The sequence below is a fragment of the Durio zibethinus genome, chromosome 9 (assembly GCF_047325235.1).
Source record: "Durio zibethinus cultivar Kanyao isolate XHJ-2024 chromosome 9, ASM4732523v1, whole genome shotgun sequence".
NCBI classification, from domain to species: domain Eukaryota; kingdom Viridiplantae; phylum Streptophyta; class Magnoliopsida; order Malvales; family Malvaceae; genus Durio; species Durio zibethinus.
In genome coordinates, this window is record NC_143170.1 from 1816130 (window position 1) to 1834486 (window position 18357).

General features: G+C 32.9%; 2 protein-coding genes and 1 pseudogene across 4 annotated transcripts; 2 read left to right on the plus strand and 1 right to left on the minus strand.

Annotated features, from left to right (window-relative positions):
* Nucleotides 1-1569: 1569 nt before the first annotated feature.
* Nucleotides 1570-5102, plus strand: LOC111304833 (aluminum-activated malate transporter 12-like). Its single transcript, XM_022901813.2, has 6 exons — nucleotides 1570-2670; nucleotides 2789-2929; nucleotides 3029-3301; nucleotides 3405-3526; nucleotides 3615-3758; nucleotides 4190-5102. The coding sequence occupies exons 1-6, from the start codon at nucleotides 2358-2360 to the stop codon at nucleotides 4814-4816; spliced, it is 1620 nt and encodes a 539-aa protein (XP_022757548.1). The 5' UTR covers nucleotides 1570-2357; the 3' UTR covers nucleotides 4817-5102.
* Nucleotides 5103-5334: 232 nt separating this feature from the next.
* On the plus strand, nucleotides 5335-6437 carry LOC111315041 (uncharacterized; annotated as a pseudogene).
* Nucleotides 6438-8172: 1735 nt separating this feature from the next.
* LOC111315052 (NAC domain-containing protein 71-like) lies at nucleotides 8173-16314 on the minus strand. Of its 3 annotated transcripts, XM_089765336.1 has the most exons (6): nucleotides 16261-16314; nucleotides 16064-16130; nucleotides 10211-10398; nucleotides 9461-9735; nucleotides 9045-9371; nucleotides 8173-8947 (listed from the first exon to the last, which is right to left on the minus strand). In XM_089765336.1, the coding sequence occupies exons 3-6, from the start codon at nucleotides 10365-10367 to the stop codon at nucleotides 8684-8686; spliced, it is 1023 nt and encodes a 340-aa protein (XP_089621462.1). In that variant the 5' UTR covers nucleotides 10368-10398; nucleotides 16064-16130; nucleotides 16261-16314; the 3' UTR covers nucleotides 8173-8683. The 3 variants fall into 3 exon arrangements, with proteins under 3 accessions (XP_089621462.1, XP_089621463.1, XP_022772407.1); XM_089765337.1 differs by lacking the exons at nucleotides 16064-16130; nucleotides 16261-16314 and having other exon boundaries at nucleotides 8173-8639; nucleotides 8713-8947; nucleotides 10211-11140; XM_022916672.2 differs by lacking the exons at nucleotides 16064-16130; nucleotides 16261-16314 and having other exon boundaries at nucleotides 10211-11130.
* Nucleotides 16315-18357: the final 2043 nt, after the last annotated feature.

The following is an 18357-nucleotide window of genomic DNA, read 5'->3' on the forward strand; positions in this document are numbered from 1 at the left end:
GACGGTCAGGTTAACCTAGGAAGTTGGATGAGAGGATGCCTCCTAAATCTCACATCGACTGTGTACTAGAGTTAGCCATAGGATATAAGCGTTCACATTACCTCTTACTTGTGAGGAGCTTTTTGTAAGATAAAATCGTGAGGCTAGAGAGGTCAGAGCAAATAATATCTCACAATGGTGTGAACCGTGGCGGTCAGATTGATCTAGAACATCGGATGAGTGGATGCCCATGGTAACAGGTTGATCTAGGACATCGGATGAATTGATGCCCAGGTCCTAGAGCCACGTGGGCCTAAAGGTTGAGTCTCGGCCTATGATAAGTAGTATAATGGTGTGAACGTGACGGTTAAGTTGACCTAGGATGTCGGATGAGTGGATGCTCCTGGTAGTCAGGCTGATATAAGACATCGGATGAATTGATGCCCAGGTCTTGGAGTCAAGCGGGCCTAGAGGTTGAGTCTCAACCTATGACAAGTAGTATTAGAACCTGCTCTGGAGGTACTAACGATGTGCCATCGAGGACGGTGGGCCCTCATTAGAGTAATGAAGGATATCACGGATCTAAGGAAGAGTCCTAAATCCCACATTGACTATGTATTAGAGTTAGCCATGGGATATAAAGGTTTACACTACCTCCTCCTTATGAGGCGCTTTTTGTAGGATAAAATCGTGAGATCAATGGGGTCAGAGCAAACAATACCTCATAAGGGTGTGAACCATGAGGGTCAGGTTGACCTAGGACTTCGAATGAGTGAATGCCCAAGTCCTAGAGTTGTGCGGACCTAGAGGTTGAGTCTCGGTCTATGACACCACCATTCCCGTTTGATCACAGGATCAAAACACACACCAAATGTTAAAATTCTAACACATAGATTCTAGCATACAGATCACATAAGACGATAAAATTTTAGAGGTAGCTCCCACCACTCCTGTATAATTGGTAACCGTTTTAATACCATTTATGAAGTCCTGTATCCAACCTGTAGCACACTAGCAATCTTTCTAATACTATTTGATCACAAGATCAAAGTATATACCAACTGCTCTAATACCATATGATTATAGGATCAAAGCACACACCAAACGTAAAAATTCTAACACAGATTCTAGCACATAGATCACAAGATCACACAAGACGTTAGAATTTTAGAGGTAGCTCCCACCACTCTCGTTCGACTAGCAACTATTTTAATACCATTTATAAAGACTCACACCTAACCTGTAACATACTGGTAACCGTTCTAATACTATTTGATCATAGGATCAAAGCACACACCAATTGCTTTAATACCATTTGATCATAGGATCAAAGTATACACCGGACGTTGGAATTCTAACATATAGATTCTAGCACACAGATCACAGGATCATAAAAGATGTTAGAATTCTAGAGATAGCTCCACCACTCTCATTCGATTGATAACATGCTCTAATACCTTTTGATCATAAGATCAAAGCACATACCAGACGTTTGGAATTCTAACACATAGATTACAAGATCACAAAAGATGTTGGAATTCTAAAAATAGCTCCCACCAGTCCCGTCCTATAGGTAGCTCCCACCATTCTCATCCGACTGGTAACCACTCTAATACATTTGATCACAGATCCAAGCACACACCAAATGTTAGAATTCTAACACACAGATTCTAGCATACAGATCACAGGATTACATAAGACATTTAAATTCTAAAGGTAACTCCCTCCACTCTTATCCAGTTGGTAACCACTCTAATACCATTTGTGGAGATCCGCACTCAACGTGTGAGATATTATTTACTTTGACTCGAATGTCTTATGGTTTTTTCTCACACAAGACGCTTCATAAATTTGAGTTTAAATCTTTACATGTATATTATAGCAGAACCTCAAAATATCTTAATGTGAAATTGAAGTGTAACAGAATTTGCTCCTTTCCTTGCCATTATTAAACAATAGAATTAACAGTAATCTGTTATAATAGAATATTAAAACCATTCTATTCATCATCATTAACAAAGATTAATAATAAATAAACAATGATCTTTACCAGATTTAGTGTTTCTCTTTTTATTGACTTCAGCCCTGTGAAAATGACCAGGTTTCAATTTCTTATTTTCTTTGTACGCTTTATGATTGAAGGCATGTGAATATAGAAACAACATCGCCTCTCTCCCTCCCTCTTCATATAAAGTAGCATTGCCTCCAGAGAAGAAAGCTGGGGTTCTCACAAATACGCCAAAAACTCCCCACCAGCCACCCACTAAAATATCAGTAAATTTTTTTATGCTATGCTTCTTTCTGGTCTGTATAGTCTCAATTTCTTTAACTAAATACATGCTCCTCCTCCATTCATCATAGCTTGTTTCTCTCAAGAAATGGATACCAAAGTTCACGAGGGAATGGAGAGTGAAATGAATGGAAATGGTGAGCCTGAAAAGGTTAAGAACAACTGGAAGAAACGTGTACTTTGTTTTTATAGGAAAATGAAAAGATTTCCCAGTTGGTTGTGGCAAACCATTTGGAACGTTGGTCGAGACGACCCCAGAAGGATGATTCATGCTTTCAAGGTTGGGTTGTCTTTGACACTAGTCTCCCTATTGTATTTGATGGAACCATTGTTCAAAGGGATTGGAACAAATGCCATTTGGGCTGTCATGACAGTCGTTGTTGTGCTGGAATTCACCGCAGGTTGAGTTTTCTTGTTGAATTTCCCTTGGCCTAACCCTACTTGTTAATTTTGTTACCATGTATTAGCTTTCTTGATGAACAATCGATATATACTTAAATTTTGTTTCTGTTTTAACAGGAGCAACCTTATGCAGAGGACTGAATAGGGGATTAGGGACAGTGTTGGCAGGATCATTGGCATTTCTCATTAAGTTTATTGCAACTAAATCCGGAAAGGTCTTTCGAGCTGTTTTCATAGGAGCTGCAGTTTTTCTGATAGGTAGGTATCCAATTTCAATGGAAATTCTCTTCTCCAACCCACCTCTTAAGCCTGTTCTTTATATCTTCTCTCTTTTTCATTCATTTCTCAATTCAACAGGAGCTGCAGCCACATACATGAGGTTCTTTCCCTATATAAAGAAAAACTACGACTATGGTGTTGTGATATTCCTCTTGACCTTCAATTTGATCACTGTGTCAAGCTACCGTGTCGAAAACGTATTAAATATTGCACATGATCGGTTCTACACCATTGCCATTGGCTGTGCCATTTGTCTTTTCGTGAGTCTTCTGGTATTTCCAATTTGGTCTGGTGAAGATCTCCACAACTCCACTGTAGGCAAGCTTGAAGGGCTTGCTAAATCTATAGAAGGTACACAAATTCGAGAACTGCAATCAATGCCTTGAGTACTTTATCTTTCCATTCTTTATTTTGTTAATAACTGATCATATAACTCTATTGCAAAATGATGCAGCTTGTGTAAATGAGTACTTTAATGATTCTGAGATAAAAGAAAACCAAGATAAATCATCAGAGGATCCCATCTACAAAGGTTACAAGGCAGTTCTGGATTCCAAATCTATTGATGAAACTCTGGTAAGTTCTTGTTGCATTAATGTACTATCTAAAGTAGCCCTTCAATAATGTTTATGGCTAATTCAAAGAAGAATTCTTTTTTGTGCAGGCACTATATGCAAGTTGGGAACCAAGGCATTCAAGGCACTGTTACAGATTTCCATGGCAGCAATATGTGAAAGTGGGAGCTGTTCTTCGCCAATTTGGATATACTGTTGTAGCTCTGCACGGATGCTTGCAAACTGAAATTCAGGTAATCTTCAAATACAAATTGCCTTTGTTAGCAGAATAAAGAAGTAAATAAGAGTAATAATAAACATAATTACATGTTTTGGCAATTCCTTGTAGCGGACTGTTCCTTGTGATACCCATTAATGAAGTACAGAAATTCACCTCCAAAAAATTGGGCTTTTATGGGGAGCCGCATCATGAAGCAGGATATAGCTTTCCTCAGTGGCCACAACTCTTTTACTGCAAAAAATAGGCAGCTTTCTATTAGTATATCAGTATTTGATTCTCCATTATAAAGATATGATCATCAATAATTTCTTATGATACTAAATAACAACAGACCAACTATTGTATCAGAGAAACTGTAATCACTGTTTCTCATATTCTTTTGCTCCCCCATAATTATATGCAATATACATTTTTTTCTCAGTTCACTTCATCGTTTTTTCTTAGACCCCACGATCAGTCCGTGCCCTCTTCAAAGACCCCTGCATTAGACTTGCTGGAGAAGTAACCAAAGCGCTAATGGAACTTGCCAACAGCATCAGAAATCGTCGCCATTGCTCCCCTGAAATACTCTCCGATCATCTTCATGAAGCCTTGCAAGACCTTAACACTGCCATAAAATCCCAACCAAGGCTCTTCCTAGGCTCCAACAATAACCAGGCCACCAACATGCTAGCATTAGAAGCTGCTCATGCTGCTCGACATAAGCAAGAAAAGGACCATGGAGTTTCATTATCAAGTGTAAAAACAGACTCATCCGCATTGTTGGAATGGAAAACTAATAGGGTTAGTGAACAAGCTAAAGAAAATGAAAGGAAGGTTTTGAGACCACAGTTGAGCAAAACTGTAATCACTAGCCTCGAGTTCTCAGAAGCACTTCCTTTTGCTGCTTTTGCATCTTTGCTAGTTGAGATTGTGGCAAGGCTTGATAATGTGATTGAAGAAGTTGAAGAATTGGGGAGTATAGCTTGCTACAAGGAGTTCAATCCTGATGATGATGAAATTACTGGGACATGTGAAAAACCACCATTGGATGTCACTAAGAATCAGCTGCCATCCCATGCATCAGATTAAAGGGAGACAGGCCTTTTAGGAGATCAGTTTTCTTAGATGGGCCTGGTTTGTTTGTCATATGAAAATGTAAGAACAGATTATTAGTCTGTTTGTAGATTGGTTTTCATTTACCATGAAGATTTTAGATGACATGATGCAAGTTGTAGCCATTGATCTTTTTGGGTGTGAACTTTTATTGGGTTGGCTCCAATAAATTGTAGTTTGATAGATCATAGATATTCCCTCCATCAAAAGAAAGACGTCGATATTCTCGTTAGATTTAGAACTAAAGAACAAAACATAAATAGCTGAGACGAAAGCTCTCAATTTGCTAAAGTTGAAAATGCAGCAAAGGTGGGAAATTGAGAATATAATTTTAGAATTAAGATGGATTTTTTTTTCCTGCCTGTTTGAAGAACACTTAATTATATGTGACAAAATTACTAACTTATACTTCTGAATTATTTATTCCGGCAGATTGCAGTTACCAAATTTACACCCAAAATAAAAGGAAATCGGACTTACTAAAAACATCCAAAGTCCAAAACTGAAGAAAGGATGAAAACCATCTCGGCCCAACATGGTTCAAACCAGTAACCTCTTGATCTGCAACCAAATGCTCTATCCACTAAGCAAAGGCCCATCTTGCTTCACAAGATGCCAACCTGTCCCAGTAAACAGCAAGGGAAGGAGACGACTACTAATGAATCGATAGGTCATTTAAGATATTAGATAAGACACTATTTTGTGGAATTTGTGAGGATGTCAGTAAATGAAAGATTAAAATGGCATGTTGCTTCTCAAACTCTGTTGTATTCCAGCAGGCCTGGAGGAGAAACTTACCGCTTATTTGGTTGGAACATAGGAAAGAAGAAAATTGCTAACCTTAAGCCACAGCCCAAGTAACATGAAACTGATCTTCCTTTCTCTTCTTCTCTATTTGACAAAACATTCTAAAATTATACTCTCTGACCCACATGCATCATTATAAAAAATGAACTTAATTTCTTGGCAGACAACAAGCTTTTAGAGATATTATTACATATGTTTTCTGATTCGAAATTATGCTACTGGATAGTAGTTCTAATATGTTACCTTGTCATATATGTTTATTAGCAGGTAGGGAATTAAAATGCTGTTATAAGGCTTCTATTGATGGATTTAGTGCGACGAATTTTCATGACTGCTGTGATTTCAAGGGACCCTGTGTGATAATCGGATACACAGAAAAGTCCTTCAAGTTTGGTGCTTTCAACCCCGAAGGCTATAGGAGCACAGATGATTACTATGATACATTTGATGCATTCCTCTTCTACCGTACAGACAATGAGGAAACTGAACCTTTATACTTCCCAAAATAGGGGGAAGTGGTGCATTTTTTGATTCTCCAGGAGGTCCCCTGCTTGGTGCTGATGGATTGCTCATTGTACCTCCCCTAGCGACAGTTGTGGGCGGGTTTGCAGGGCCTGACACTAATTCTGGCATTGGAGACTTGAGGTAAGCCAAATCTAGATTGGGATTATCGTATGCTAAGAGGATAGATGGTAACCAATAACTCTTTGGAGACGAGTCCAAGGCCACCCTTGAGGAAGTGCAAGTTTTTGGCGGTCCCCAAATTGCCAGCTTATACAAAGGTGAGTAGGGACTTGGAAATTCTAATTCAACCAACTTAATTGAAAAAAAAATTCTTAGTCTATATCTTTGCAATGAAAAATCCTTTTAGCATTTTCATTTAAAGATGATTATTTCAGCTCAAGTAGTTAAAGACATGTAATTTTAATTATTTTAGGTAAGACCCACCACTATTCGAGAGCTGACTCTCAATACAAGAAATTGTGGAAAACCTCTCATAGGGGGAAAAGGATATCAAAAACTGTTATTTTCTTAAAGTTCATGGCCACTTAACTCAGTGGTGGAGTTCTTTTTGGGACTTCATTTTCAATTCTTAGGAGCGGGAGCATATTGTTAAAAGTGAATTTTCTTGAACCACGAAATCAAGTTTTTATTTGGTGAGGAAAGAGGCTACACCCCTATTCCATACCTAAAGGCCAATGGGCAACTGAAGCCATAGGGGGTGGGAGAATCCAAATTTAGAGAATATTTACTTTCTGTTGCATGAATAGAGTTTAGGTGTATTAGTCCTTTTATAAACATTCTCAAAGTTATATTATTTGCAGTTTCTTTACAATATTCTTAGTGAAGAAAGGATAGTGAACAACTTGTTTAAAACTCAATGGATGGCACCTTTTGGTAGTCCTCATTGAATTTGGTTTGGCTTCAGTGCCCCCACTTTGGGTTTATCTTACTGATAATGTTTGTTTTACTTTCAGGATTCACTACCAAATTTCATTTCATGTTAAGAAGGTACTTTCCTAATATTTAGTAGATTCCATATAGAAGAAATGAATCCGTATTTTATTTCTGTAGTTGAAAGGAAAAAAAAAAAAAAAGGACCAGAGATGAGACAGGAAATGTAAATTTTGATATTAATACTTTAGTTACTGTACACTTTATATTAATCACTATCATGGTTCATAAATCAAAAGTTATTTGTTATTGTCTTATTCTATGAAATTATAACTGGGATGAGTTTAGAAGAACTTCAAAAAGAGGAAAACTCAAACAATAGATTTAGTCATATTACTCCCATTGAATGGCCCTTCATGATCAGTAGAGATTACTTGCTTCTTTAAGCAATTGCTTCAATTGTATTGTTGCTTGACGAAGTTAATTGCAAGATAATCCTTGAATAAACAAGGCTTAGGGAAATTTCAGTGATGCGATCTGAAAGGAAATTTAGTGGATAGTGACCTTTCTTTACTTCCTTTCAGAATCTGCCAAGCCAAACCTGAAGAACAAAATGTGGAGAATAGTGGCAAAAAAGACAATGTTGATAGCTGCGGCATTAACTGGTGCAAGTCACCTTCTTATTGGGATGATATTTTTGGAGAAGCTTGGAGGATACAGAGATATCAATGCCGCCCAAAGCCTCCAAAATGTGAATAATGCAATTGAACTGTTGGCAAACTCAGTCCATATCAAGTACCCCACTGAATTGATAGAATGCCGACCAAAAGTTGAAAGTGTTTGTCTAAAGTTTACATCTAGATAGAAATGGCGTATGACAATTGACTAAAGTTCATCCTGAACTTTAAATCTCAGGCGAATATTGCATTTTCAAAAGCTTCAAGCAATTTGACAGCAATAGTGAAGTAGACAACTCTGCTTGATGATTATGTAAAATCTCCCCGGCCAGTTCAAACATTCAGCCATTGCCAAATTATTTACCGTCACCTGATATTTCTGTTTAAGTGTTCATTTACCATGTATAGAAGATTCATGAGTTTGAACGTTCCCATAAATTTTATCTGAAAATATGAAATTAATGCACTTGGAAGCTTACTTTATTTCATAAGGCCATGCAGGTAAAACATTACAGTTGCCATTAAACCAGCTCCAGGTGCAATCTATAAAAGTGATTACCACCAGGTGGTCATTTTTGTATCTAACAACATAAACCAGAAACTAATTAAAACAGGTACTAAGCTGCTCCCATTGCAGCCCCAGTACACGATATAACAAAGACACAGCAACCTTAATGGAACCTAAGCAGTGAAGGGGTTATGCTTATTGTTTATTACTCCAAGAACCAACATTAAAAGGCGTCGTCTTAGAGACCCCTTCCGAATAAGACAAACTAGGTACTGTCATTCATTACCGGTGAGGACCCCCTACATCACAATCACCAACTTGTCTTCCTGCAACCAGAGACCACCACATTCCCCCAAATTCCCATCTCCACTGGCTTGCAAGAAAATTGGACCTTGGTCCAAAGTTTCAAGCCCTCCATCGAGAAAAGAAGAGCTAACATGATCTTTCCTTCCTTTTTCAGAAAGGATTCAGATAGTTGAATGAACCAGTCTGGTCATAGCCTTCATTGCCATAGAAGTCTATGTAATTTGCATGCCCTGAGTAAAGTGACATGCAGCCAATGCGACTGAGATCATCAACATGTTCGGTTTCCCCAAAATTTGAGTACGATGAGCTAGGGGAGAAATCATTATGTTCATATTGCTGCCAGGAGGCCACTGAGCTAGGAAACTCGTTCATTGGAAAGTAGTGGGCTGCTGTTTGACATATTTGTGGATAATCCTGCCATAAGCCAATGGGGAATTGTTAGAGACCCAAAGAAACCCTAACAACTAAATCTTCCAGTTCCATTTTTCTTTGTCCAGAACAAGTTATATACCTTTGAAGAATCAAGAATTAGGTCAGGTGAGACCCAGACGCTTGAAGGATCGGTATCCACAGAAACAGGCTCAAATGGTGGCACTTGTGTGACTTCATAAGGATAAGGAGAAGTGATAGGGCTTGCATAACGACTCTCGATGTTAGGGTAACTTGTTTGACACGAAATGTCATCAGAAGTGCTCAAGGGTGCGTTGCAGATCCTTGATGAGGTGTTCAGTTCCACACTGGTTGAACTGCCTCCGACCCTCGTGGCTTTGGGTTCTCTATGGGCATCATTCTTCTTCTGTTCGTTCCTTTTCACAACACGACACAAGGCAAAAGCACCCTGGAGAGAATCAAAACAAACTGGTTATATAATTGTTTCAGTAAATCAAAATATGAAGACAAAACAATCATATATGCTTATGTTTTCACCTGATTAGTTGATCCTTGAGCAGGCCCATCAGACAGCCGATACTCATGCATAACCCAATCCGTTCGATCCCCTAAAGGGGCACGTCCCCGGTAGAAAACTAGGGTCTTACGGTAGCCAGTCACAGCAGATTGACACAACACTTTCCTGTCTTTTCCTGTAGCTTTCCAATAGCCAGCTTTGGTGGCTCGGTTTGTTCTTGAGCCATTTGGGTACTTTCGATCCCTGGGGCAGAAAAAGAACCATTCCAGATCTCGTTTCGGAAGGAACGACTTCTCTGCAAAAGCAATTGGGATTTTTTTTCCTTTTTAAATTCTCAATTAAAGCAGTGAAATCGACAAGACTAATGCAACTATTTTAGTTAGTGCTTTTCTTCATTTTTTTCCATCAGAAAACAAAAAGAAATCTGATTGAACGGGATTTAAGTTGAAAAAAGAAAAAGTTGCGGGTCCTACGGGAATAAAGAGCTGTTCTGATATAAAGAACTGTAAAAGAAAGAACACCAAACTACACAAACCAAACAAAAAAGTGCTTTTCCAACATTAAAAGAAACCCATGTTCACATTCCCCTGAACCTGAAACTTCCATTCTATCACTTGTAATCATACTATTTCTTTCATCTGGTGCTTATTAGAATTTAGAACCCACATCCCTTTAGATGTGCCTCTCCTGTCATCTTGAACATATAAACTTTTTACTGTGACATCTCATCAATTCTGAAGGTTTTGAAAAAACGATGTTCAGAAGAGTACCTGGCAACTCCCAAGGATCAAACTTGTACAAATCGATCACAGGAACCACTTCAAGCTCAATTTCGAGTCCTTCAGTTTTTCTCTTCAGGTAATATCCTACCAATTCCTCGTCAGTGGGATGGAACCGAAAGCCTGGTGGCAGTGATGCTCCTCCCATTATCTCAGTCCCCAGTTTGCTTAACTTTCCTCTAGTACGATAGTTTAGAAATATAAGGAAATGAAAGAATAGATTGGCAGAAAAGGGGAAACAGAAAACAGAAATAGAGCAAAACAGAACAAAAGCAGAGTCCAGAAAGTTATGAACTTTGCCGCTAACTGCCAAGGCTGTATCTGTTAAAAATCTGGAAAATCCAAAAGTAAAAGCTTTTATCAACAATAGATTTTTTGTCAAGAACCGAGTACAGTTTCCACAGAATGCACCCGTTGAATGACAGAATCATTGTCTTTGAAATGTAAAGTTGTTCTTCCAGTGAAACTAGTACTCCCTTTCCACCCCCTCACAAAATTTTATCCCAAAAAAAGTTAGATTGAACAAGAACTTTGATTACAAACCACACCCAGAAACCAAAATGGATTCAACTCTGCAATTTGAACTAACTTCCTAAAATCTAATTAGAACTCCCAAAATTGGAACCTAACCATTCAAAACCTCTAGTAAAATTGGAAATTTTGATTTCGAATAGCGCCTGGAATTGTACCCTAAAGGCAAAAGTTATGTTTTTTCTATGAATTATGATACAGTTGACTAGAGAAACAAGCTGGAAGAAGAGAATTTGAGAAGAGTAAAAATGGAGGCATGTGGGATGTACAATATATAGTGCTTAGAAGGCACCAGTCAAAAAAATAAAATAAAAAATAGAAAAAAAAAACACACCGAAAGTGCATAGATAGCTTGTCTGAAGCTTACCCCTAAATTCCACAGGCTTGGTCCCACCTACTTGAACTAAGTTCACATCTAACTAGTAACTAGTTATTCCTGCCAACTTAATTTATGACCTTTGCATAATTATTTTGCCTATATTTTTTCCTTTTTCTTTTCCTTTGTACTATCCTCTTTTGTGAGTACAATGAGAGATGATCGACACTGTGCCCCGTGGTAATGTTTAACTGCTTATTTAATGTTAATTAATCTGTCAAAATGTACTTATTAAAAGTAATAATTATAATTTTTTGAGTTAATATTTGATATATTATTTTTGTAAAATTTTAATTATATAAATATAATTAAAAAGGTGACATCACACCTGTATAGCAAAATTTTATATTGGTAATATATCAAAATTTTTTTTTTTTTTGTAAAAATTGTTTTACAAGATTTCAAATGATCATATCTTTTTAATTTAAATTTACCATTTAAGTTAGTGGAGTTTGACGTTTGATTAGGCATCAAACTGCATATTAATCTTTCACGAAGAATCTTAGTTAATAAAAATCTTCTACGAAGAATCCAAACTATAATCAAGCTTTTTTAAAATGATTTAATTTCATAAATGAGATATTAATTTTATTCATATTTAATAAAAATTTTGATTTTTCACTCAAATAAAAATTAAGATGAATGGAAATAGAGACAGAAATATGTTTTATTTTAAATTTTTATCTAAAGATGGAGATAAGTAAAATAATATGCATTTTGTATCTGTGCTATATATATTTATATGTATTTAATAAATAAATTTTTATTAAATAATATAAATTATTTTTTTAATTAATTTAAATTAATATATTTTTTAAAAAATATATATATATTAATATATATTTATAAAAATTACATAAATATGTAAAATAAAAATAAAAAAGCTAAAAATATATTTTTTATTTTTTAAAAAAAATTAGGATACGTATATTACTCATATTTATTGAATATTCATTAAAATAAAAATAAATAAATTTAAATTATTTATTGGATATGAGTACGGTACTTCATCTCCGTATAGATTTGAAACATAAATCATTTATGATTTTTATAGAATTCAAAATGTAAAAATTTAATGGTTTATCGGCTGAAAATTTTCTTAAATTCTTTTTTTTTTTTTTCAAAACAAATAATAACTCGCAATGAGTATAATCTGATAATTTTTGCATCAATGATGCTAATCCGAGTGAAAGAATGCCGCCATAGGAATTGAAAAAATAATTGGAGAAATTATCATGGCAAGAGGCATTGATTGGGGGAATTTGGGTTTTCTTGGTTTTGTCCTCTAAGCACATTCCATGTCATTTTGAGTCAGACAAACCACTTTTCCTTTCTTTTGTGGAGTTGATTATGTCATCTACCTGGCCCACTTCTGAAAAAGATAAAGACTGTCAAAATGTGCTTCATGAGTTTTTCAACTTTTTCGTGTGTCCAAAATCACCCTACTGCAAGCTCAATTGTCCTTTTGAATCACCCTACTGTAATTTTGTAGGGCCAATTAAGCAACCGGCTGACGATGGAAAGAGTGTACCCGGGAAAGAAGTGATTCTAAAGCCTCGCTTTAACTCTTAAGTTATTGTACGGTTTAGGAGCTATTTGAACAGTGGATAAGATTGATTTTGATAATATTAAAAATAATAATTATAATTAAAAAAATTATAATAAATAAATTTTATTAAAATTTATATTTAAATTTAATTGATAATTCGATGAACTTATAGATTGTGGATTAGGTGATTGTTAATATAGGAATTAGTTAGTGGGACTTCTTGCTTTTCACATTGAGGGAAAGGGTGAAAATAGACAAAGCTGAATTTATACTTTTTAACTGTTTATTGATTTATATATGTTCATTTTAAGAGAAATTTAAGGGGAAAACAGGGATGTTAGGTTAGGTTCAGTACTTTCATAAGCTAAAAGTTCAAGTTATCGTGAAGCACAATCTGTATATCATTTGTCTTAATCAAATCTTGCTTACATGTAAAAAAAAAAAAAATGTGCATGCATCACATTTATCATGAGTTATGCAATTATATTTTTGAATATAAGAGTTACATGAGAAAGGGTTTGAAGAGATAACACTTATTTTACTCTAGTTGAAATTTTTATTACTTTATCCCTCTTTTATATATAATTATAGATTTGAATATTAAAACGCATCCGAATGTTTTAATTTCAATATCCTTTCAATTGATTTTTTTCATTGACAAATTAGATGAACTCTCTTTCCCATCAATCCAAAAGCACCTAAAAAGGGACTAATTAAACGTGTTGTATTCTTTAAAAATTTCAAATTGGAAAGAAACATTGGGAATTCTCATATTTACTAGCAGAATGAGATTTTTAAGGGATTAATATGTTATAATTACTGTTTTCACCATTGGACCAAATTAAATTCCACTTATTGGCTTTGATTAAAAATCCTATGCTTCTTAGAAAAAGTATATTAGTAAGCAATTGAAGCTAATAGACTCTTCTTTCAATTCAAGTATATTTGTATTTCTATCTAGATGGCACTTTTTCAGCCTAAGAAAGGTCTTTTTACCCATTAATTAAACTTTAAAAATGTTTTCTTGAAATTTTTATTTTATTTTTAAAGATGTTTGATTCATAAAATTTAATATTTTCATAAATAAAAAAAAGATTTCGAAGAATGGATAATTTTTTCTGTCATAAAAATATTAGATTCTTGTGACAATTAAACAATATGCCTGTCGCTCACTTGAATTTTTTTTTTCCTTCCAAAAAACAAATATGTATTTAGAAGGAAAAGACAAGGAATTATGTTAGTCTTTCACTTTAGAGTTTGGTAGGCTCAGTTACTTTATAATAATGGGTCAAACTCAAATGATTTCACTCAATTTTAAATATTAATAATAAACGATTGATATAAAAAAAAATAGTGTTTCTCTACATTGATATGACTAAAATTTATTAAATTAAAAAATTTATTTTTAGTGTTTCTCTACATTGATATGATTAAAATTTATTAAATTAAAAATTTTATTTTTACTTTTATATTATTTTAATTTAAAATTTCTAATACATTTATAGTCTTATTTTAATTTAACTTTTTAATTTATTTTTTATTGAATTTTTTTCTTCATTTTGTCGTCGTCACACTTATCAATTATAGTTTTTTCCTTTATGAGTTTGATCCAATTAACAAATGGCAGGTTTGATTTACTTGATGTAATAATTATTTCATATGTAATTAATTATTTAATAGTTCAAATCTAATTTTATTATAAAAGAAAAAAAATATTGTATCATTTTATTTTCTAACATTTTAATTATCGTGATAAAAAAATTTGTAAAAAGTATGTAGCATTTGCATTAGTAATGAAATCATCCTTACAATTAATTTTATTCATGTAGGGCTCACCCTCCACTCACCACATTATGCCACATGGCAAAACCTCAAGCTTTTTTTTTTTCAATTTTTTAAAAGTTTATAAATATATTTATAAATTTTTTATTTTTTTATAAGACCCACTTTACCATGTTTATTTATTTTTTTAACAATTTTTTTTTTTAACTTCATCGTTGAATAAATTTTGTTTTTGTACGAATCTTAACTCAAGTGTAGCATGGCATTCCTTTTTTCTTTTTTCTTTTTAATTTTTAAAACTTTTTTTATTAATTTTTCTATTTTTATATTGAATAGGTTTTTTCATTTAATTTTTTAAAAAAGTTGGACATATCTTATACTAATTTTTCCTTTTTTTTCTTTATTTTTTGTAAATATTCTTTTTAGATTTTAAAATTTTTTATGAGATCTGATGCCAAAGATATGCCATGTCTATTCTTTTTGCTTTTTCGTCTTTTTCTTTCTATTTTTTGTTCTTTTATTTTTTATTTAAATAATTTTATTGAGATAAAAATTCATAAACTATTTTATTTTTTTATTTTTTTAATTAAATAATTTTATTGAGAAAAAATTGACAAATATGTACAGGTGACACTCCATTTTACTTTTTTATTTTTTGCTTTTAAGGTATTTTTATTTTTTTTATCTTTGTAACCAAATAATTTACAACAAAAAAAATCGATAAATAAATGATCCGCGACAACAAATAAACCCTTTTTAGTTGAAATAAATTTTTATTATGAATAAATTATAAATAATGTATTTATTTAAAAATTATACTATGCAATAGTTTTTATATTTAATTTTGTTAATATAACATTATTATAATATTATAATATCGTCATCACTTTCACTTGCACATATTCCTAGCTACGTATGCCACTGCGTAGGAAAATAAAAGGGTTATATACTTTGTTATATGCAATAATCATGACCAAAACAAACCGCCCCAAAGAATAAAGTTGTAAGTTAAGAATATTCACTTGGTCAACTGATCATCATATGTTAATACAAAGATTCAATGATCCTAATCTTGCAATGTCATTAACATTTTTATCTAAAAAAATTAAATCAAGCGTTTGTATATATGTAGTCTAATGATTGGTAAATGCTTTAAAATTTCAAGAATATAATCCCTGAATTGATCTACAATTGCAGCATCGCATTATTATTCTTGGAAAAGTGAATCATATTTTTTAAGCTGTCTCTTCTCACTTTTTTTTTTTTTTTTTTGCTCATTCCTATCAAACATAATGTTAGCTTTACCTATGCATGTAAAAGGGTTTGTTTACCAATGCACTAAACCTTAGTATTCATTGCAAACCATGAGCCGAAAACTTGTGGGCCTAACTCAACTATAAGGCAAATTGCTGAGGTGGTTCACAACAATGGAACAGGGTCAAGTGTGAAATGAATTAACCAAAGAAAAGAAACACAAAAAGATGGTCACGGTCGTGTTGTAATTGAATGACAAGTGAATGAAATTGGAAGAAAATAAATAATAAGGGAGATCAGAAATGGTTTTTTTTTTTTTTTTTATGGGAATTTGGAAAGTGAGAAGACTCACCCCTTATCCTTGTCGTTCTTTGTCTTCTGCTTTCGGCCTCTTTGTCCCTTGGCGAATTTGCTAGCCCCTTCAAAAAAAAAATAAAATCAAAGGTTCATTTATTAATGTAAGCTGCCATTCCCTTCGTCTCTGAGCAAGAGAATTTAAAGCAAAGAGTGAAAGTGATAAAAAATGTGGCCAATCCTCTAGTATTGTACCTTAAAGTAAACGAGTTTGGATGACTATGCAAAATGAAAACAAGAACCCAATATATCTTGTGTTCATTTCATAGAACAATCTTATAGTTATATATAGTTCCCGTATACATTCATATATATATATATATATATATATATATATATGACAAGAATAGCTACATTAATGGCCTGAAAACATGTGGAGCTTTACTATTTTTTGTAAGATACGTCAATGATTAGGTATGAAACGGTAGATCATTTTTCATCTCATTTTAGACTTTTATATTATATCTATTTACGTATTCATAATTAATGAGTATTTTAAATTTATTTTCATTTCAAAGATATTAATGAGTATAAATAATTTTTATATTTGTAATCTTTTTTAAAAAATAAAAATTAAATTTATTTTTAATTTTTAATTTTATATATTTATGTAATTTTTTATAAATATATATAAATATATTTTTTTGAAAAAAATATTAGCTCTAATTAATCTAAAATAATATTTTATACTATTTAATTAAAAGTTATTTACTAAATAGATATAAATATATATGTAAGATATAAATATAAGTAAAAATAAAAAATATATATTATATTATATGTTTTCATTTTTGTACCGAATAAAAAATTTAAAATCAAATTTATTCTCACCTCCATTTTCATAATGCAATATTATTTTGATTTTCCTTAGAATAAAAAATTAAAATTTTCCTTAAATATGAATAAAATTGATATTTTTAATTTCTTTGCATCACTCGAGGTAATAGATTTGGCAAATTCTTTTTATTACCCAATATTAAATTTAAAAATCTTGAATACGAATTGACAACACAATATCATCGAACATAAAAGAACATGTGCAGATTTGGTTTGGGATCGAGTTTTGAATGCGCACCTAACTTAAGAACTTTCAAATCACCAGCGTTGTTTTGTCTAGTTAAATCTCCCTAAAAGCATTGATAAGATTAATGAACAATCACTCATCAACTTGCATCCTATGACAAGTCGCTGTCCAATGGAAGTGGGGCAATGGTTGTGGGAAATCTGAGCCATGGAAAAGAAAAGGGAAAAGGTCATGGAAAAGATTGAATGTTAACACTGCACCCACCCAAATTATGGGGACTCATTGAGTGAGCTAAGGAAAAGTGATGTGGAATCAGTTCGGCCGGATCCATCAATGGGGTCCGTAATAATTTGGTGATTTGGAAAATAAAGAGGAAGGGCCGGAGGGCAGGCAAATAAGACGAAGGACTCAACTTTTGAACCGTCTTTCAGATTACAACACAGTATCTCGTAATGTCTCCTTTAATCATCATTGTTATAACGTTAGAGATATCTATATGACTATGAACTGTGAAAGACAACACCCAACCACCAAGGATTCATGTACCAAACATGTTTTCAACATAAAACCAGTAATAACTGACAAGCAAATCATTCACATTCAACATTAACTTATAAACAAGTTGGAATTTGAATGTGACAAGAAGATTTGCTTTGTTTACAATTTAAGATTTCTTTTTTAAGATTTATTTAAATAAACAGTGAAATTGATTTTAGTGAGATTAAAAATAATAATAACTATTATTGTAATTGTGATTGAAAAAAATTATTATAATTGTAATTAAAAAAATTTTCATATAAAAATTTAAGTTTAATAAATTTTATTAAAATTAATATTTAGATTTAATTAATAATATGATAAATTCAACTATATTACATTGAAATTACGATAGAATCTAACCATCCACTTAATAGACAAAGGATATTGTAGACAAAGATTTTTTACCAAAAATATATATATAGAGAGAGTAGAATATGAATGATCTTAAGCAGACAAAATGATATTTTAAATATGGTGGAAGGATTTTGGTTTCTAGTATGAATAGTTTTACCTTTTTGTTTATTGATAAAATCTAATCATGTTTGAAGAAATTTAGGAAAGCTTCTGCCCCGTGTTTTCTGCTGCCCAAATTTATGGATTCAAGGTTTTCACAGAATCATACACCTTGTTATTCTCATTGATCTCGTTTCATGCACAATATATTTTTATTAAGTATTTAGAAGTAAATATATTTATCATAGAGTCAATAACTTTTAAGAGAGTGTTTG